The sequence below is a fragment of the Bos grunniens genome, chromosome 2 (genome assembly GCF_055505025.1).
Source record: "Bos grunniens cultivar Pamir isolate PY7600 chromosome 2, Bosgru_T2T1.0, whole genome shotgun sequence".
In the NCBI taxonomy this organism is placed as follows: Eukaryota; Metazoa; Chordata; class Mammalia; order Artiodactyla; family Bovidae; genus Bos; species Bos grunniens.
This window is the reverse complement of record NC_141166.1, coordinates 24,124,204-24,145,295: the sequence shown is the minus strand read 5'-3', so window position 1 is coordinate 24,145,295 and position 21,092 is coordinate 24,124,204. Positions and strand designations below refer to the sequence as shown.

The 21,092-nt window shown below is 42.7% G+C and overlaps 1 protein-coding gene across 2 annotated transcripts in view; it reads right to left on the bottom strand.

Annotated features, from left to right (window-relative positions):
- The window catches only part of CUL3 (cullin 3), a 112,795-nt gene that overhangs the window by 73,851 nt on the left and 17,852 nt on the right, over positions 1–21,092 (bottom strand). The window contains exon 2 of one of the 2 annotated variants that reach the window (XM_086365640.1): positions 196–393. The exons of the other annotated variant lie outside the window; for it this stretch is intronic. Within the exon in view, the coding sequence (XP_086221766.1) occupies positions 196–393 (198 nt within the window). The remainder of the gene's footprint in view (positions 1–195; positions 394–21,092) is intronic. 2 annotated transcript variants of the gene reach the window in all.

Genomic DNA, 21,092 nt, shown 5'->3' with positions numbered 1-21,092 from the left:
TCTGAAATTATACTTATCAAAGATCACAAATTCCACCTTCCCTTAATTATCAAAAATTCTAATTTAGCTGAATATAAGTTTTTAAGTGAGGTTTTACAACATTGCTACTATTATTTCTATAGGCTTCCTGGAATCTTTAAAAATAATTCTTCTAGGTTCAATACAGTTAGCAATAGTCCTTTAAAAGTTGGATACCTTATTTATGAGATGTTCGGTAACAACTTCTCTTAGTCCAGTGTAGAGCTTTTCTCCATGTTTATGCAAAACCATTGTATATGCATTTCTATAGAGCTCCTCAAAACTAAGACCACTGTTATTCTTACGCTGGATTTCTTGAATTGCATTTTTCAGAAGGTCCCAAATGCTGTTTACATATTTTTCATCCATGGTCATCTGTAATATCCAAAAGAGAGAAAGAGACAAAAAAAAAGAAAAAACCAATGGTTGAAAATCTTTCTGTATTTGTCCATATAGTAAATATTTTATTATATGATTATGATTTGTCCACATAGTAAATATTTTATTATGATTATGATTACATATCTCTATGACTTACAAGGATGCTAACAATCTATTTTAACAGAAATAATTAAATTTAAAATACATTTAAAATAGTTTTTAGAGCTGAAAGAAGCAATTTTAAAATTTCATTTTAAGACCTCCCTCCTTCCTTATCTGCAGCACAACCCTCCACTTTAAATAAAATCGTAATTCCAGATGTTAATACTTGTTTTAGCCAAAAATATAGGACGTCTTTTCCCTAAGTTTATTTAGTAGATACAAGCTCATATGTTCCTTGATGAAAAAACATTGGGGACATGAACACTATTTTCCTCTCCTGAAGATCTGCAGAGCTCCTTAGCAAATTAAAGATGAGGAGATCTGCAATTAAAAAACAAAACAACAATAAATCCACACATTTTCTTTGTTTAACCTAGGATTCTCTCATTTTCCACCTTTCCCAGTTTAGATTCCATGGTCTGTCATTTCTGAGCCCTGTTGCATACACCCATAAATAACTCGTCCCTTTCCCCCACTTCAAAATACTTGCCATTCTACACCCCAACTGCCCACCTACCCTCACAGGCACTCACAAAGCTGAATGTAACTACAGACATACATATATACAACCGTATTCAATCCATCTCAATTTAAATTCATAACCACAAACCATATGTGGGCCCTTAATACAATCCCACGGTTCTACTTTCCTAGTCTAACTCTACTTTCCTAGATGATTTTATGCTGTCTCCTCCATCCTCAACCCTAGGATAATGACTTGCTTCCTGTTCCACTGAGAAAACAGAAACAACCTGAAGAGAGCGTCATATCCACTAACCTATATGACTGTACACCAACATAACCTGCTAGCTCTTGTGCTTGAAGTGCCAAGTTCTTATACTCAAATTACAGCACAGGTACCAGAAACAGACATCATCAAGGGACTTAGAAATGCAGAATTTCAGGCCCCATCCCAGACCAATGGAACTGTATCTGCAGTTTAACAAGCACCCCAGGTGATACCTGTACAGAACAAAGTTTAACAAGTACTACTCTAGGTCCATCCCAAGTCACCTATTCATGGACCTCCCTATAGCAATCTACCTTTCCAGCATCATCAAAATTTTCCTCTGTGCTAAGTAATTTCCATCTGCAATTTATATCCTCAGTTTCCCACCTTAAAAACAAATCCTCACAATCCCACATATTTCTCCAGCACCATCAGAAAACCTTTTTTCATTTACAACACAATCACAGAGCTAGGGAGAGGACTTCTATATCTATTATCCCCAGGTCACATTTTCCCCACTGTATCTTGAATCCATTCTAATAAGGCTTTCATATCTACCATTTCACCAGCCCAGGTGGAGCTAGTGGTAAAGAACTCTCCTGCCAATGCAGTAGACGTAAGAGATGCAGGTTCGATCCCTGGGTCGGGAAGACTCCATGGAGAAGGAAACAGCAACACACTCCAGTATTCTTGCCTAGAGAATCCCTTGGGCAGAGGAGCCTGATGGGCCACAGTCCATAGGTTCGCAAAGAGCTGGACACAACTGAAGCGATTTAGCACACACGCACACTCCACCATTTCACAGAAACTACTCTACAGAAGGTCACCAGTGACCTTGCACACTGCTATTTCTAACAAAGTCTCACTTCTCATCTTACTTGACCACTCTGGTAGCAATTCAAAGGCCCAATTATTCAGATTGATACAGATTCCTCCCTTGCCTTTCAAGCACTACCATCTCTTGTTTTTCTTTCTATTCCACTCGCTCCTATTTTGCCAGCCTGCTTACTGATTCTTACACATCACCACAACCTCCAACTCTTGTCAGAACCTCTTATCTATCCAAACTCAGTTTTCAGGTGAAGTTAACTCATCTGGTCTCCTGGCTTTAAGTCAACCTCAAAATTTACATATCCTGTTGGGAGCCACCCTCTCCCACCAACCACTTAATACCAGGTTCCCATATCCAGCCCTCTAACTCAATACTGATACCTGGAAATCTACTAAGGGTCTCAATCACATCTAGAACAGAATGGCTAATCTTTCCCCCTAAGTTGGCATCCCTACAGTCTTCTCCAGCAAGAAGACATCCACTCCATCTTTCCTGGTGCTAAGGCCAAAAAGTTTGCAGTCAGTCCCCTTTAGTCTATCACCTCACTACTAATCCAAGAGGAATTTCTGTTGTCTCTATCTTCAGTCTTCAAGATGGCAGAGTAAAACGATGTGCACTCATCTTCTGCTGCAAGAACTCCAAAATTGCAACTTGCTGAAGAACAATCATCGACAGGATAATGTTGAATCCCACCAAGAAAAGATACCCCCCACATTCAAGGGCAAAGGAAAAGCTCCAACAAGACAGTTCAGTTCAGTCGCTCAGTCATGTCCGACTCTTTGCGACCCCATGAATTGCAGCACGCCAGGCCTCCCTGTCCATCACCAACTTCCGGAGTTCACTCAGACTCACGTCCATCAAGTCAGTGATGCCGTCCAACCATCTCATCCTCTGACGTCCCCTTCTCCTGCCCCCAGTCCCTCCCAGCATAAGAGTCTTTTCCAATGAGTCAACTCTTCACATGAGGTGGCCAAAGTACTGGAGTTTCAGCTTTAGTATCATTCCTTCCAAAGAAATCCCAGGGCTGATCTCCTTCAGAATGGACTGGTTGGATCTCCTTGCAGTCCAAGGGACTCTCAAGAGTCTTCTCCAACACCACAGTTCAAAAGCATCAATTCTTTGGTGCTCAGCTTTCTTCACAGTCCAACTCTCACATCCATACATGACCACAGGAAAAACCATAGCCTTGACTAGACGGACCTTTGTTGGCAAAGTAATGTCTCTGCTTTTCAATATGCTATCTAGGTTGGTCATAACTTTCCTTCCAAGGAGTAGGCGTCTTTTAATTTCATGGCTGCAGTAGGAGGGGCAAAATCAGATTCAGAATCAAACCCCATACCTGCCAGAGACGCTCAGAGGGCTCAAACAAAATCTCGTGTGCATCAGGACCCAGAGACCCCAGAGACTGAGCCAGACCTGCCTTTGAGTGTTTGAGTGTCTTCTGAGGAGATTTGGGTCAGCAATGGCCTGCCACGGGGACAGGGGCTCTGGCTGCAGCAGACCTGGGTCATGCAGAGTGTGATGTTAACCCCTCTTGGAGAAGGGCGCCATTAACCCCATCACAGAGCCGCCAAGCAGATGACCCACAAACTGCAGAACAATTGTACCAAAGAAATTCTAGCAATGTTAAGAAAGTTCTAGGACCCACAACAGACTCCCTAATCTGGGGATCTGGCTAAGGGACTGAGAACGCTCGGGGAATTTGACTTTGGAGGCCAGTGGGATTTGATTATAGAACTTCCAAAGGACTAGGGAAACAGACTCCTGGAAGGCACAAACAAAACTCTGTGCACGCCAGGAGAAAGGAGCAGTGTCCCCACAAAAGACTAAGCCAGAATTGCCTATGAGAGTCCACGAGTCTCTGGTGGAACCGTGGGTCAACAGTGGACTGCTGCAGGGTCAGGGACACTGAATACAACAGTGCATACACAAGTCCTTTTGAAGGAGGTCACCAAGACTGTAATTGCCCCTACCATAGTTTGGCCTCAGGCTAAAAACAACAGAGAGGGAACACAGCCCAGCCCATCAACAGACAATTGGATTAAAGATTTACTGAGCATAGCCCCTCACCAATACCTGCTCCCACAGTCAGTCTCTCCCAACAGGAAGCTCCCACAAGCCTCTTATCCTTATCCATGAGGGAAGACAGAATGAAAGACAGACACCACAATCACAAAAAAATAACCAAACTGATCACATGGACCACAGACCTGTCTAACTCAACGAAACTATGAGCCATGCCGTTTAAGACCACCCAAGAGAGATGGGTCATATTGGAGAGTTCTGACAAAATGTGGTTTGCTCGCGAAGGGAATGGCAAACCACTTCAGCATTCTTGCCTTGAGAACCCCATGGACAGTACAAAAAGGCAAAAAGATGGAGCAATGAAAGATGAACTCCCCAGGTCAGTAGGTGCCCAATATGCTACTGGAGATCAGTGGAGAAATAACTCCAGAAAGAATGACAAGACAGAGCCAAAATGGAAACAATGCCCAGTTGTGGATGTAACTGGTGATGGAAGTAAAGTTCCATGCTGTAAAGACCAACATAGCATAGGAACCTGGAATGTTAGGTCCATGACTCAAGGTAAATTGGAAGTGGTCAAATAGGAGACAGAAAGAGTGAACATTGACATTTTAGGAATCAGTAACTAAAACGGACTGGAATGGGTGAATTAATTCGAATGACCATTTTATCTACTTCTGTGGGCAAGAATCCCTTAGAAGAAAAGGAGTAGCCCTCAGAGTCAACAAAAGAGTCCGAAATGCAGTACTTGGATGCAATCTCAAAAACGACACAATGATCTCTGTTCATTTCCAAGGCAAACCAACCATTCAATCTCACAGTAATCCAAGTCTATGCCCCGATCAGTAACACTGAAGAAGCTGAAGTTGAAAGGTTCTATGAAGACCTACAAGACCTTCTAGAACTAACATGAAAAGAAGATGCCCTTTTCATCACAGGGGACTGGAATGCAAAAGTAAGAAGTCAAGAGTTACATGGAGTTAACAGGCAAGTTTGGCCTCAGAGTACAAAATAAAGCAGGGCAAAGGCTAACAGAGTTTTACCAAGAGAATGCTGGTCATAGCAAACATCCTCTTCCAACAACACAAGAGATAACTTTACACATGGACATCACCAGATGGTCAATACAAAATCAGACTGATTATATTCTTTGTAGCCAAAGATGGAGAAGCTCTACACAGTCAGCAAAAACAAGACCGGGAGCTGACTGTGGCTCAGATCATGAACTCCTTATTACCAAATTCAGACTTAAAATTGAAGAAAGTAGGGAAAACCACAAGGCCATTCAGGTATGATCTAAATCAAATCCTTTATGACTATACAGTGGAAATGAGAAATGAATTCAAGGGATTAAATCTAATAAGAGTGGCTGAAGAACTATGGATGGAGGTTCATGACACTGTATAGGAAGGCAACAGTGATCAAGACTACCCCCAAGAAAAAGAAAGGCAAAATGGTTGTCTGAGGAGGCCTTACAAATAGCCAAGAAAAGACGAGAACAAAAGGCAAGGAGAAAAGGAAAGATATACATACCCATCTGAACGCAGAGTTCCAAACAACGCAAGGAGAGATAAGAAAGCATTCCTCAGTGATCAATGTAAAGAAATGGAGGAAAACAATAGAATGGGAAAGACTAGAGATCTCTTCAAGAAAATTCAGATACCAAGAAAACATTTCATGTAAAGATAGGCACAATAAAGGACAGAAACAGTATGGACCTAAAAGAAGTAGAAGATATTAAGAAGAGGTGGTAAGAATACACAGAAGAACTATACAAAAGAGATATTCATGACCCAGATAACCACGAAGGTGTGATCACTCACCTAGAGCCAGACATCCTAGACTGCCAAGTCAAGTGGGCCTCAGGAAGCATCACTACAAACAAAGCTAGTGGAGGTGATGGAATTCCAGTTGAGCTCTTTCAAATCCTAAAAGGTGATGCTGTGAAAATGCAGCACTCAATATGCCAGCAAATTTTGAAAATTCAGCAGTGTCCCTAGTGGCTCAGACACGGTAAAGCATTTACCTGCAATGTGAGAGACCTGGGTTCTATCCCTGGGTCGGGAAGATCCCCTGGAGAAGGAAATGGCAACCCACTCCAGTACTCTTCCCTAGAAAATTCCATGGATGGAGGAGTCTGGTGGTCTGCAGTCCATGGGGTCGCACAGATGGACACGACTAGATGACTTCACAGCAGTGGCCACAGGACTGGAAAAGGTCAGTTTTCATTCCAATCCCAAAGACAGGCAATGCCAAAGAATGTTCAAACTAGTGCACAATTGCATTCATCTCACATGCTAGCAAAGTAATACTCAAAATTCTCCAAGCGAGACTTCAACAGTACGTAAACCAAGAACTTCCAGATGTTCAGGCTGGATTTAGAAAAGGCAGAGGAACCAGAGATCAATTGCCAACATCCTTTGCATCATCGTAAAAGAAAGTTCTAGAAAAACATCTACTTCTGCTTTAATAAATACACCAAAGCCTTTGACTGTGTGGATCACAATAAACTGTGGGAAATTCTGAAAGAGATGGGAATACCAGACCACCTGACCTGCCTCCTGAGAAACCTGTATGCAAGTCAAGAAGCAACAATAAGAACCAGACATGGAACAACTGACTGGTTCCAAATTGGAAAAGGAGTACGTCAAGGCTGTGTATTGTCCCCGTTTCCTGTTTTTTCAACCTCTATGCAAAGTACATCATGTGAAATGCCAGCTGGGTGAAGCTCAAGCTGGAATCAAGATTGCCAGAGAAGTATCAATAACCTCATATATGCAAATGACACCACCCTTAATGGCAGAAAGTGAAGAGGAACTAAAGAGTTTCTCTTTAGTGAAAGAGAAAGAGCAGAGTGAAAAAACTGGCTTAAAACTCCATATGCAGAAAACTAAGACCATGGCATCTGGTCCCATCACTTCATGGCAAATAGATGGGGAAACAATGGAAACAGTGACAGACTATTTTCTTGGGCTCCATAATTACTGCAGATGGTGACTGCAGCCATGAAATTAAAAGACACTTGCTCCTTGGAATAAAAGCTGTGACAAACCTAGACAGCATATTAAAAAGCAGGGACATTACTTTGCCAACAAAGGTCCATCTAGTCAAAGCTATGGTTTCTCCAGTAGTCATGTATGGATGTGAGAGTTGGACTATAAAGAAAGCTGAGTGCCGAAGAATTGATACTTTTTGAACTGTGGTGTTGGAGAAAACTCTTAACAGTCCCTTGAACTGCAAGATCAAACAGTCCATCCACAAAGGAAATCAGTCCTGAATAGTCATTGGAAGGAATGATGCTGACGCTCCAGTGCTTTGGCCACCTGATGGGAAAAAATACCTCACTGGAAAAGACCCTGATGCGGGGAAAGACTGAAGGCAGGAGGAGAAGCGGATGACAGAGAACGAGATGGTTGGATGGCATTACCGACTTTATGGACACGAGTTTGACCAAGCTCTGAAAATTGACTACGGACAGGGAAGCCTGGCATGCTGCAGTCTGTGGCATCACAAAGAGTCGGACACAACTGAGCAACTAAACTGATCTTCAGAATGCATCCAAAACTAAGTCCTCACTTCTTCCCCTGTTACTAGCCTAATCCAAACCACCATTATCTCTCAGATTACTACAACAGTGTCCTAACTGGTCTGCTTCTGCTCTTGGCCCACTATCATAAAGCAATCAGAGTGACCCTTCTGAAAAACAAGCCAAATCATGTCACTTGGTTGCTCACAACTCTCAGTGGGTGACTTCTCTTGGAGGTAAGAGTCCTAAACACTATCCTACAAACTCTTACTCGACCTGACAGTCTCTGTGACTTCATCTATCCTTCCCCCTTGCTTTCTCTGCTCCAGCCCTATAAGCCTCCTTGTTATTCCTTGGAACATGATAAACAAGTTCACTTCAAGGTGGTTTTTGCTATTCTCTCTGTCTGGAAATGGTCTTCCCCCAGATATCTGCATGTCTCATCCCCCTATCAAACACAAACACTGCTCAACCTTTAATGAAGTCACCTTAAAATGAAGTTTTAACTGTCTACTCTAAAGCAACAGCCTCCTCCTACTTGCTGCTGTTGTCTCCCACAACAACATGCAACCCCATGGACTGCAGTCCATCACGCTCCTGTCATTGGATTTTCCAGGCAAGAATACTGGAGTGATTTGCCATTTCCTTCTCCAGGGGATCCTTCCTGACCCAGGGATGGAACCCGTGTCTCCTGCATTGATTGGCAGGCAGATTCTTTACCACTGAGCCACCAGGGAGGCCCCTCCCTCCTACTAGTGACCATCAAATGCCAACTTCACATTATCTCTTTTCCTGGTCTCTCTCTTTCCAGTCAAATATCAGTTCCATGAAAGCAGGGATTTTCCTCACTACTGAATAAACTCAGCCATTAAAATAATACCTGGCATTTAACAAGCACTTGTTGATAAATTTTCTACTTATCTCTGACTTAAGCAGCCCTTTTCATGCCATATAAAACCTACAAGTTCTCTGTTCACAACCAGGGAAACACTACATCAATTACTCATCTGACTCATGTCTACTTCTGACTTGAAATGGATAAGATACTGAACGAATAAAATCCTCTCCAAAGAGGGCTGTAAGAAAATTTGGAGGTGATGGATATATTTACTGCATATACTGCGATCTCTTCACAAATGAATACTTACCTCCAAGCTCATCAAATTGCATACATTTAATATGTACAGCTTATCTCAATAAAGAGATTTTTAAAAAGACATTAAACAAAAAAAGAAAAAAGAATCCTCTTCAAGTCCTGTCCAAAGGGTATGAACGTGAAAAGAGGAAGGAGTAGGTAGGTAGGCAAAACAGTTTTTTCAGTCAAACAATTTCAACTCTCAGTCAAGAGGATTCTTAGGCAGATAACTCAAACTAAGTCTTATTATTCTAATCTTTTCTGGAGAGTTTAAAAAGGAACTCTTTAGAAAACAACAACTTTTTTGTTTCTCAAACCTTATTCAAATCCAGGTCTATCAGAGACTTCTCTGAAACAGCCTTAAGAGACTTTACCATTGTATCTAAAGTACAACCTAAGGGCGGCGGCGGCTGCGACCGGCACACTAAGCGCGGCCGAGAGAAGCTACCCCACGTCCGAGGTCAGGGGCAGAAGCCAGGAGGACCCCATGCCCGAAGGGCGGCGGCCAAGAGGAGTTACCCGACATCCGAGGTCAGGGGCAGGAGCCGAGAATGCCAGGCTGCGTCGGCGCAGGAACGGCCTAGAAGAGCTACCCAACTCCGAGGTCAGGGGCAGCAGCCGGGAGGAGCTACCCCACGTCCAAGGTCAAGGGCAGCAGCCGAGAGGAGCTACCCTTCGAACTGCCAAGAGGAGCTACCCTGCTAACGAGGTCAGGGGCGGAGGCCGGGAGGAGCTACCCAAGCCCCAACGCCTGAGGCCAGGGGTGGCGGCCGGGAGGACCTGCCCTACGCCTGAGGCCAGGGGCGGTGGCCAGGAGGACCAACAGAACCTCCAAGGAGCTGTGGCTGCGCAGGCACAGGAGGGCCTTGAGGAACTATCCCACGCTGAAGGTCAGGAAGGGCTGCGGTGAGGAGATACCCCTCGTCCAAGGGAAGGAGCGGCAGCTGTGCTTTGCTTGAGCAGCCATGAAGAGATACCCCACGCCCAAGGTAAGAGAAACCGAAGTAAGACGGTAGGTGTAGCAAGAGGGCATCAGAGGGCAGACACATTGAAACCATACTCACAGAAACTAGTCAATCTAATCACACTAGGACCACAGCCTTGTCTAACTCAATGAAATTAAGCCATGCCTGTAGGGCAACCCAAGACGGGCGGGTCATGGTGGAGACATCTGACAGAATGGGGTCCACTGGAGAAAGGAATGGCAAACCACTTCAGTATTCTTGCCTTGATAACCCCATGCTGCTGCTACTGCTGCTAAGTCACTTCAGTTGTGTCCAACTCTCTGCGACCCCATAGACGGCAGCCCACCAGGCTCCTCTGTCCATTGGATTCTCCAGGCAAGAACATTGGAGTGGGTTAACATTTCCTTCTCCAATGCATGAAAGTGAAAAGTCAAAGTGAATTTGCTGAGCCGTGTCCGTCTCCTAGCGACCCCATGGACTGCAGCCTACCAGGCTCCTCCGTCCATGGGATTTTCCAGGCAAAAGTACGGGAGTGGGGTGCCACTGCCTTCTCCATGATAATCCCATAAATAGTATGAAAAGGCAAAATGATAGGATACTGAAAGAGGAACTCCCCAGGTCAGTCAGTTCAGTTCACTTCAGTCGCTCAGTCATCTACGACTCTTTGCCACCCTATGAATCGCAGCATGCCAGGCTTCCGTGTCCATCACCAGCTCCCGGAGTTCACTTAGACTCACGTCCATTGAGTCAGTGATGCCATCCAGCCATCTCATCATCCTCTGTCATCCCCTTCGCCTGCTTCCAGTGCCTCCCAGCATCAGTCTTTTCCAATGAGTCAACTCTTCACATGAGGTGGCCAAAGTACTGGAGTTTCAGATTCAGCATCATTCCTTCCAAAGAAATCCCAGGGCTGATCTCCTTTAGAATGGACTGGTTGGATCTCCTTGCAGTCCAAGGGACTCTCAAGAGTCTTCTCCAACACCACAGTTCAAAAGCATCAATTCTTCAGCGTTCGGCCTTCTTCACAGTCCAAATCTCACATACATACATGACCATAGGAATAACCATAGCCTTGACTAGACAGACCTTTGTTGGCAAAGTAATGTCTCTGCTCTTCAATATGCTATCTAGGTTGGTCATAACTTTCCTTCCAAGGAGTACGTGTCTTTTAATTTCATGGCTGCAGTCACCATCTGCAGTGATTTTGGAGCCCAGAAAAATAAAGTCTGACACCGTTTCCACTGTTTCCCCATCTATTTCCCATGAAGTGATGGGACCGGATGCCATGATCTTCGTTTCCTGAATGTTGAGCTTTAAGCCAACTTTTTCACTCTCCTCTTTCACTTTCATCAAGAGCCTTTTTAGTTCCTCTTCACTTTCTGCCATAAGGGTGGTGTCATCTGCATATCTGAGGTTATTGATATTTCTCCCGGCAATCTTGATTCCAGCTTGTGTTTCCTCCAGTCCAGCGTTTCTCATGATGTACTCTGCATATAAGTTAAATAAGCAGGGTGATAATAAACAGCCTTGATGTACTCCTTTTCCTGTTTGGAACCAGTCTGTTGTTCCATGTCCAGTTCTAACTGTTGCTTCCTGACCTGCATACAGATTTCTCAAGAGGCAGGTCAGGTGGTCTGGTATTCCCATCTCTTTCAGAATTTTCCACAGTTTATTGTGATCCACACAGTCAAAGGCTCTGGCATAGTCAGTAAAGCAGAAATCGATGTTTTTCTGGAACTCTCTTGCTTTTTCCATGATCCAGAGGATGTTGGCAATTTGATCTCTAGTTCCTCTGCCTTTTCTAAAACCATCTTGAACATCAGGAAGTTCACAGTTCACGTATTGCTGAAGCCTGGCTTGGAGAATTTTAGGCATTACTTTACTAGCATGTGAGATGAGTGCAATTGTGTGGTAGTTTGAGCGTTCTTTGGCATTGCCTTACTTTGGGATTGGACTGAAAACTGACCTTTTCCAGTCCTGTGGCCACTGCTGAGTTTTCCAAATTTGCTGGCATATTGAGTGCAGCACTTTCACAGCATCATCTTTCAGGATTTGAAATAGCTCAACTGGAATTCCATCACCTCCACTAGCTTTGTTCGTAGTGATGCTTTCTAAGGCCCACTTGACTTCACATTCCAGGATGTGTGGCTCTAGATGAGTGATCACACCATCGTAATTATCTGGGTCATGAAGATCTTTTTTGTACAGTTCTTCTGTGTATTCTTGCCACCTCTTCTTAATATCTTCTGTTTCTGTTAGGTCCATACCATTTCTGTCCTTTATCGAGCCCATCTTTGCATGAAATGTCCCCTTGGTATCCCTAATTTTCTTGAAGAGATCTCTAGTCTTTCCCATTCTTTTGTTTTCCTCTATTTCTTTGCATTGATCGCTGAAGAAAGGCTTTCTTATCTCTTCTTGCTATTCTTTGGAACTCTGCATTCAGATGCTTATATCTTTCCTTTTCTCCTTTGCTTTTCACTTCTCTTCTTTTCACAGGTATTTGTAAGGCCTCCCCAGACAGCCATTTTGCTTTTTTGCATTTCTTTTCCTTGGGGATAGTCTTGATCCCTGTCTCCTGTATAATGTCACGAACCTCATTCCATAGTTCATCGGGCACTCACTCTATCAGATCTAGGCCCTTAAATCTATTTCTCACTTCCACTGTGTAATCATAAGGGATTTGATTTAGGTCATACCGGAATGGTAGGGGCCCAATATGCTACTGGAGATCAGTGGAGAAATAACTCCAGAAAGAATGAAGGGATGGAGCCAAAGCAAAAACAATACCCAGTTGTGGACGTGACTGGTGATAGAAGCAAGATCCGATGCTGTAAAGAGCAATATTGCATACGAACCTGGAATGTGAGGTCCATGGTTCAAGGCACATTGGAAGCGGTCAAACAAGAGATGGCAACAGTGAATGTCGACATTACAGGAAACAGCAAACTAAAATGGACTGGAATGGGTGTATTTAACTCAGATGACCATTATATCTACTACTGCAGGCAGGAATCCCTCAGAAGAAATGGAGTAGCCATCATGGTCAACAAGAGAGTCTGAAATGCAGTAGTTGGATGCAATCTCAAAAATGACAGAATGATCTCTGTTCATTTACAAGGCAAACCATTAATTATCACAGTAATCCAAGTCTATGCCCCAACCAGTAACGCTGAAGAACCTGAAGTTGAATGGTTCTATGAAGACCTACAAGACCTTTAAGAACTAACGCCCCAAAAAGATGTCCTTTTCATTATAGGGGACTGGAATGCAAAAGTAGGAAGTCAAGAAACACCTGGAATAAGAGGCAAATTTGGCCTTGGAATACGGAATGAAGCAGGGCAAAGACTAACAGAGTTTTGCCAAGAAAATGCACTGGTCATAGCAAACACCCTCTTTCAACAACACAAGACAAGACTCTACACATGGACATCACCAGATGGTCAACACTGAAATCAGATTGATTATATTCTTTGCAGCCAAAGATGGAGAAGCTCTATACAGTCAACCAAAACAAGACCAGGACCTGACTGTGGCTCAGATCATGAACTCCTTATTGCCAAATTCAGACTGAAATTGAAGAAAGGGAAAACCACTAGACCATTCAGGTATGACCTAAATCAAATCCCTTATGATTATACAGTGGAAGTGAGAAATAGATTTAAGGGCCTAGTCTGATAGATACAGTGTCTGATGAACTATGGAATGAGGTCCGTGACACTGTACAGGAGACAGGGATCAAGACCATCCCCATGGAAAAGAAATGCAAAAAAGCAAAATGGCTGTCTGGGGAGGCCTTACTAATAGCTGTGAAAAGAAGAGAAGGGAAAAGCAAAGGAGAAAAGGAAGGATATAAGCATCTGAATGCAGAGTTCCAAAGAATAGCAAGAAGAGATAAGAAAGCCTTCTTCAGCGATCAATGCAAAGAAATAGAGGAAAACAAAAGAATGGGAAAGACTAGAGATCTCTTCAAAGAAATTAGAGATACCAAGGGGACATTTCATGCAAAGATGGGCTCGATAAAGGACAGAAATGGTATGGACCTAACAGAAACAGAAGATATTAAGAAGAGGTGGCAAGAATACACAGAAGAACTGTACAAAAAAGATCTTCATGACCCAGATAATTACGATGGTGTGATCACTCATCTAGAGCCACACATCCTGGAATGTGAAGTCAAGTGGGCCTTAGAAAGCATCACTACGAACAAAGCTAGTGGAGGTGATGGAATTCCAGTTGAGCTATTTCAAATCCTGAAAGATGATGCTGTGAAAGTGCTGCACTCAATATGCCAGCAAATTTGGAAAACTCAGCAATGGCCACAGGACTGGAAAAGGTCAGTTTTCAGTCCAATCCCAAAGTAAGGCAATGCCAAAGAACGCTCAAACTACCACACAATTGCACTCATCTCACATGCTAGTAAAGTAATGCCTAAAATTCTCCAAGCCAGGCTTCAGCAATACGTGAACTGTGAACTTCCTGATGTTCAAGATGGTTTTTAGAAAAGGCAGAGGAACTAGAGATCAAATTGCCAACATCCTCTGGATCATGGAAAAAGCAAGAGAGTTCCAGAAAAACATCGATTTCTGCTTTACTGACTATGCCAGAGCCTTTGACTGTGTGGATCACAATAAACTGTGGAAAATTCTGAAAGAGATGGGAATACCAGACCACCTGACCTGCCTCTTGAGAAATCTGTATGCAGGTCAGGAAGCAACAGTTAGAACTGGACATGGAACAACAGACTGGTTCCAAACAGGAAAAGGAGTACATCAAGGCTGTTTATTATCACCCTGCTTATTTAACTTATATGCAGAGTACATCATGAGAAACGCTGGACTGGAGGAAACACAAGCTGGAATCGATTGCCGGGAGAAATATCAATAACCTCAGATATGCAGATGACACCACCCTTATGGCAGAAAGTGAAGAGGAACTAAAAAGGCTCTTGATGAAAGTGAAAGAGGAGAGTGAAAAAGTTGGCTTAAAGCTCAACATTCAGGAAACGAAGATCATGGCATCCGGTCCCATCACTTCATGGGAAATAGATGGGGAAACAGTGGAAACGGTGTCAGACTTTATTTTTCTGGGCTCCAAAATCACTGCAGATGGTGACTGCAGCCATGAAATTAAAAGACGCGTACTCCTTGGAAGGAAAGTTATGACCAACCTAGATAGCATATTCAAAAGCAGAGACTACTTTGCCAACAAAGGTCTGTCTAGTCAAGGCTATGGTTTTTTCCTGTGGTCATGTATGGATATGAGAGTTGGACTGTGAAGAAGGCTGAGCACTGAAGAATTGATGCTTTTGAACTGTGGTGTTGGAGAAGACTCTTGAGAGTCCCTTGGACTGCAAGGAGATCCAACCAGTCCATTCTGAAGGAGATCAGCCCTGGGATTTCTTTGGAGGGAATGATGCTGAATCTGAAACTCCAATAGTTTGGCCACCTCATGTGAAGAATTGACTCACTGGAAAAGACTCTGATATTGGGAGGGATTGGGGGCAGGAGGAGAAGGGGATGACAGAGGATGATGAGATGGCTGGATGGCATCACTGACTCGATGGACGTGAGTCTGAGTAAACTCCGGGAGCTGGTGATGGACAGGGAGGCCTGGTGTGCTGCGACTTATGGGGTTGCAAATTGTCGGACACGATTGAGCGACTGAACTGCACTGAACCGAACCCTTATACAGAGGATGCCATCCATGTGAAATATAAATAAGATATGACTTTTTACAACTTTGCACAAATAAAGGCCACAAGACAATGTGAGAATGATGGCCTCGAACAGTCCATACATGTGCAATGTGGTTTTCTTAACAGTTTGCCGACAGTATATATAGAGGTTACAATAAAGCAGACTAAGACACCATTCCTGAGGTTAAATCCTGAACATATAAAGAATGTTGAAAACACTTTCAAAGAAAGAAAAGTTAACTGTGGACTGAAAATGCCAGAGATAATTATACTGCTAAATAAAAGTTCAGCAAACCTTAAATGATCTTTTCAGGCTCTGTAACGAAGACCCCATGGAAGCTAAAAAAAACATACACGAGGGTCTCTACTCAGCATGAATTACTAAATTTTCTATTAGAAAGTAAAGTATTTTTAACATATTTTTAGTATAAAATATAGAAGTTACAAAGATAAACTAAAATATAAACAAGTTTCAAATATTGTACAAATACTCTTAAAGAATCATTTCTCACACATATAAATTATTTTAAAATCCAAGATGTTATGTTTATTTTCCTCAGTATTTGTGCATTATAGGTACAAGTGGAAGACACAGGACAAAATGTTTCTTCTCATGATTGCTGAAGCATAAAAATGCTCAAAGACGAAAATAGACCCAGAGAAGTTAAATGACTTACCCAAAAATCACAGAGCTGGAATCAGAATCCATATTTTCAAATCTAGTCCAAACCACTGGACTCACCTACAATTCCTCTGTGCTAACTAGGTAAAGCAGCAGTATCAGTAATCACTGACAATCTTGGTAAACACAGTACAGTATATTATTAATAGTAGAGAACACAGATTTTGCTGCCCCCCCATGCAGTGGAAACAGTGGCTGACTTTATTTTTCTGGGCTCCAAAATCACTGCAGATGGTGACTGCAGCCATGAAATTAAAAAGACGCTTACTCCTTGGAAAGAAAGTTATGACCAACCTAGACAACACAATAAAAAGCAGAGACATTACTTTGCCAAAAAGGTCCATCTAGTCAAGGCTATGGTTTTTCCTGTGGTCATGTATGGATGTGAGAGTTGGACTGTGAAGAAAGCTGAGCATCAAGGATTTGATGCTTTTGAACTGTGGTGCTAGAGAAGACTCTTGAGAGTTCCTTGGACTGCAAGGAGATCCAATCAGTCCATCCTAAAGGAGATCAGTCCTGGGTGTTCATTGGAAGGACTGAAACTCCAATACTTTGGCCACCTGATGTGAAGAGCTGACTCATTTGAAAAGACCGTGATGCTGGGAAAGATTGAGGGCAGGAGGAGAAGGAGATGACAGAGGATAAGATGGTTGGATGGCATCACCGACTCAATGGAGATGAGTGGGTGGACTCCCGGAGTTGGTGATGGACAGGGAGGCCTGGTGTGCTGCGGTTCATGGAGTTGCAAAGAGTCGGACACGACTGAGTGACTGACCTGATGCCTAGATTTGTCATGGCTTTGCTAAATGCATAAGCCACACAACCTTGGGCAAAATTACATAACTCCTCCAAATCTTTATTAAGAGGTTTCCCTAGTGGCTCACTGGTAAGGAATCTGCCTGCTAATGCAGGACATGTGGGTTCGATCCCTGAGTTGGGAAGATCCCCTGGAGGAAGAAATGGCAATCCAGTATTGGAGAATCCTTTAGACAGAGGAGCCTAACAGGCTATAGCTATAGTACACAGAGTAGCAGAAGAGTTGAATATGACTGACTAAATAACAACAAACCTTTATTTCCTCACTTTTTAATAACAACATCTATCTCAAAAGACTATCATGAGGATTAAACGCAAATGTTGGTAAATTCTGCCCAGGCCAAGGCACAGTATAGCCAGCCCTCCGTATCCATGGACCTCACAGATACAGAGCAGACTGTACTCCGGCATCTTATTCAAGGGACCAGAGAACCCTCAAGGGCTTCCCTGATACCTCCGCTGGTAAAGAATCCGCCTGCAATGCAGGAGGCCACAGTCTGATCTCTAGGTTGGGAAGATCTGCTGCAGAAGGGATAGGCTACCCACTCCAGTATTCTTGGGCTTCCCTGGTGGCTCAGCTGGTAAAGAATCCACCTGCAATGCAGAAGACCTGGGTTCAATCCCTGGGTTAGGAAAATCCCCTGGAGAAAGGAAAGGTCATCCACTTCACTATTTCGGCGTGCAGAATTCCATGGACTGTATAGTATAATCCATGGGGTTGCAAAGAGTCGGACATGATTGAGCGACTTGCACTTCACTGAGCACCCGCAGATCCTGGTATCTGCAGGGGTCCTATAACCAGTCCCCTAAGGATACTGAGGGACTACTATATAATCCCTCACATGCTGACCATCAGTGACAGGATCTCTTGAACTCTCATCTATGGAAATCAAATGTCAGGGAAAAAACAGTTTTTCAAGCTTAGCAAATAAACAGCTAAAACAGAAGTACCTTAAGAACACAACTGTGATTCTGAAGCCCAAGAAAATAAAGTCTGCCACTATTTCCAGTGGGCTTTAGTCCATGAGGTAGCAAAAAAGTCAGACACAACTTAAGGGACTGAACAAGAGCACAACTATGCTAAATGCAAGTCAATAAAATGTAGCCTTCTTTCAAAAACAGTATCCCCCTACTTCATATCTCCTATTCTTCCAGTGTCATTTACATGATTTTAATCCCCAGAGCTCTGTCCTTGGTTCTTCTTTTCACTCTACACTGGGTCTGCATGCATTTCCATTTATTATAATGGTTACAACTACTATGAACACTTTCAGGATTCTAAAATGTACAAAGTTTTAGACCAGCAAGGGATTCTGAAGTCCCCTAAAACCACATAGAAAATTTTGCAAAATTTTGTGTGTGTACTTCTTTTCTGGATGGTGAGTCAATAGCTCTTACCAGATTTCTGAAGAAATTTGGTCCATATCTCAAAGAAGATAAATTAGTGGCTTACGTATTAATTGCTCCCAAATCTATACTGCCAGCCCGGCAGTAACCCCAAAGTCTAAACTATGGTATTCAACTACCTGCTGGACATGCCCAACAAAATCCTCCAGACTCAAATCAAATTTATCATGTCCAAACTTTCTGGTAAACTCACTCTTCAAACCCACCCAAGTCTTCTTTCTATATTCTCTAGTTCAGTAGTGGCCAACACAAACCACCTAGTTATACAAGCTGGAAGCATAAGCCTTAACTTGTCTTCTTTCCTCTCTCTCATCCAATCATCAAGGGCTACCAATGTCAGGCTCAAGAGATTTCTCAAACATGCTTCCAGTCTTTCAATCTGAATACTGCTGCCCTAAAACTTTCTTCTAGATCACTGCAACAGTCTTCCAGGCATCATGAAATGAACTCTAATAACCTTTTAGAATCTATTTTCCTCAAAATCCACCCTTTAAAATAAAACACTTGAGCATCATGGCCCTGTTCAAAACCCAGCTCCTATTAGCATGGGTGGGGGGAGGCAGTGGCCCTTTTAAAAGCGAACACAACACTTGATGATCCAGTCTATGCCTCCTTCTGGAACTTCATCTGTCACTCACTGCAACCTATCTTACATTCACTTCCTGCACTGTCACACCTCCCTTCCACACACCACCCTCTCATTCTTTATACACCCCTCTTCTGCCTCTTGATATCTTACATAGCTTCTGAACACAGTTCAAGTGTCACATCCTCCAAAAATCCCTCCCTGAAATCCTCAAGCAAAGCTAACAACTCTTAACTTTTTCACAACACTCAGGTTATATCTATCACTACACTCATACTACTCCATAATTATCCATTTGCGAATCTTTTTCCTCCATTAGACTATGAGATACTTAACGGACTGTGCATTTTTCTTCAATGTCACTGAAGGCCATAAACAAATGTCTGGGGAATGCTGTTTTATCTATGTTATACCAACGCAATTTTGAAAACACAAACATTTGAATTTACTAAGCACAATGAAACAGAAATATTTTGATGTGCTTATGTAATAGTGTAATTTTAATTTTAAAATAATCAACTATCTTTTTTCAAATAATGTACAAGCAAAGGATTCTCAAATTTCATATATCAAGTATTTTCATATTTTCCCATTCACCTAACTAAATGCCTCAGAAGGATGTTTAATCATTAATTTTATTAATTAACGTTAACTAGGAGAAGAATCAGAGAAGGCAATGGCACCCCACTCCAGTACTCTTGCCTGGAAAATCCCATGGACGGAGGAGCCTGGTAGGCTGCAGTCCATGCGGTCGCTAAGAATCGACACAACTGAGCGACTTCCCTTTCGCTTTTCATTTTCATGCATTGGAGAAGGAAATGGCAACCCACTCCAGTGTTCTTGCCTGGAGAATCCCAGGGACGGGGGAGCCTGGTGGGCTGCCGTCTATGGGGTCGCACAGAGTCAGAACAACTGAAGCGACTCAGCAGCAGAAGCAGCAGCAGGAGAAAAATAGTGGATAAAAAAGCTCTTCAGGAGGAGTCCACAACTACAATCTTCCTCTAAATCAACTAAGTCCAAAAACCACACACCCAAGGAAATATGCTTCAAGTGCAGGTTCCTACATGCTTTGGTCTTGGCATCAGTGAACATGTCAACAACAGCAGCTAGATAACTGCACTGGTGATGAATTGATGCATGAATGTCTCACCCATCTTTGATAGAGAACACAACTTTAACTGTCAGCAAAAGTTAAAAGAACTAAATGTTAAACTCTGAAGTCATCAATGTTAACCATTAAAAAACACCAGAATCATTTAAAAGCCCTAATACTTTAAAGTAATTTTCCAAATTATTTGAGTAGAATTTATCCCATTGGAGAAACCGACTTACTCAGGTTGCAGTAACTGCAAATACACTCAGGAAGGAATGTGCTAACAATGCTTCAGCAAAACAATAAAATGCACACACACACACACACACACGCCTATATACACATTTAATGTTTGCTAATTTTAGGTATATGGAGCTCCCCAGGTGGCTCAGTGGTAAAGAACCTGCCTGCCAATGGAAGAGACATAGGTTCAATCCCTGTGTCGGGAAGATCCCCTGGAGTAGGAAATGGCAACCCACTCCGGTATTCTTGCCTGGAGAATGCCATGAACAGAGGAGCCTGACAGGCTACAGTCCATGGGGTCACAGAGTTGGACACAACTAAGCGCACACAATTGCAGGAAGACACTGCATGCTTCCCCAACAAGCTCACGTTACAAAGTGTTCAGCAAAATAAATTCATTTAGCAAGTAAAGAAAGGTTTAGTGAGACCTCTTAGAAACCAAATTAACACTATTTTTTAAAAGTAACCTTCAAACAAATAAAATATTAAAAAAAAAAAAAAGAAAAAGAAAAAACGGACTTCCCTGATTGTCCAGTGGTTAAGACTAGAGCTCCCAATGCACAGGGCATGGCTTCAATCCCTGGTTGGGGAACTAAGATTTCACATGCCGTGTAGCCATAAATAAATTAATTTTTTTAAGTGACCTTTAAAGAGTAATAAAAAGAGAAAAGAAATAAAATAGTGAACTTCACCCCCTTACTGTACCCAATCCAGGATTATAATGTCCCCGCTAATAAGCATAAATAAGAAAAATAACACTAACAGTCTCTTTTCTTTCACAAACATCTCTGCCTTT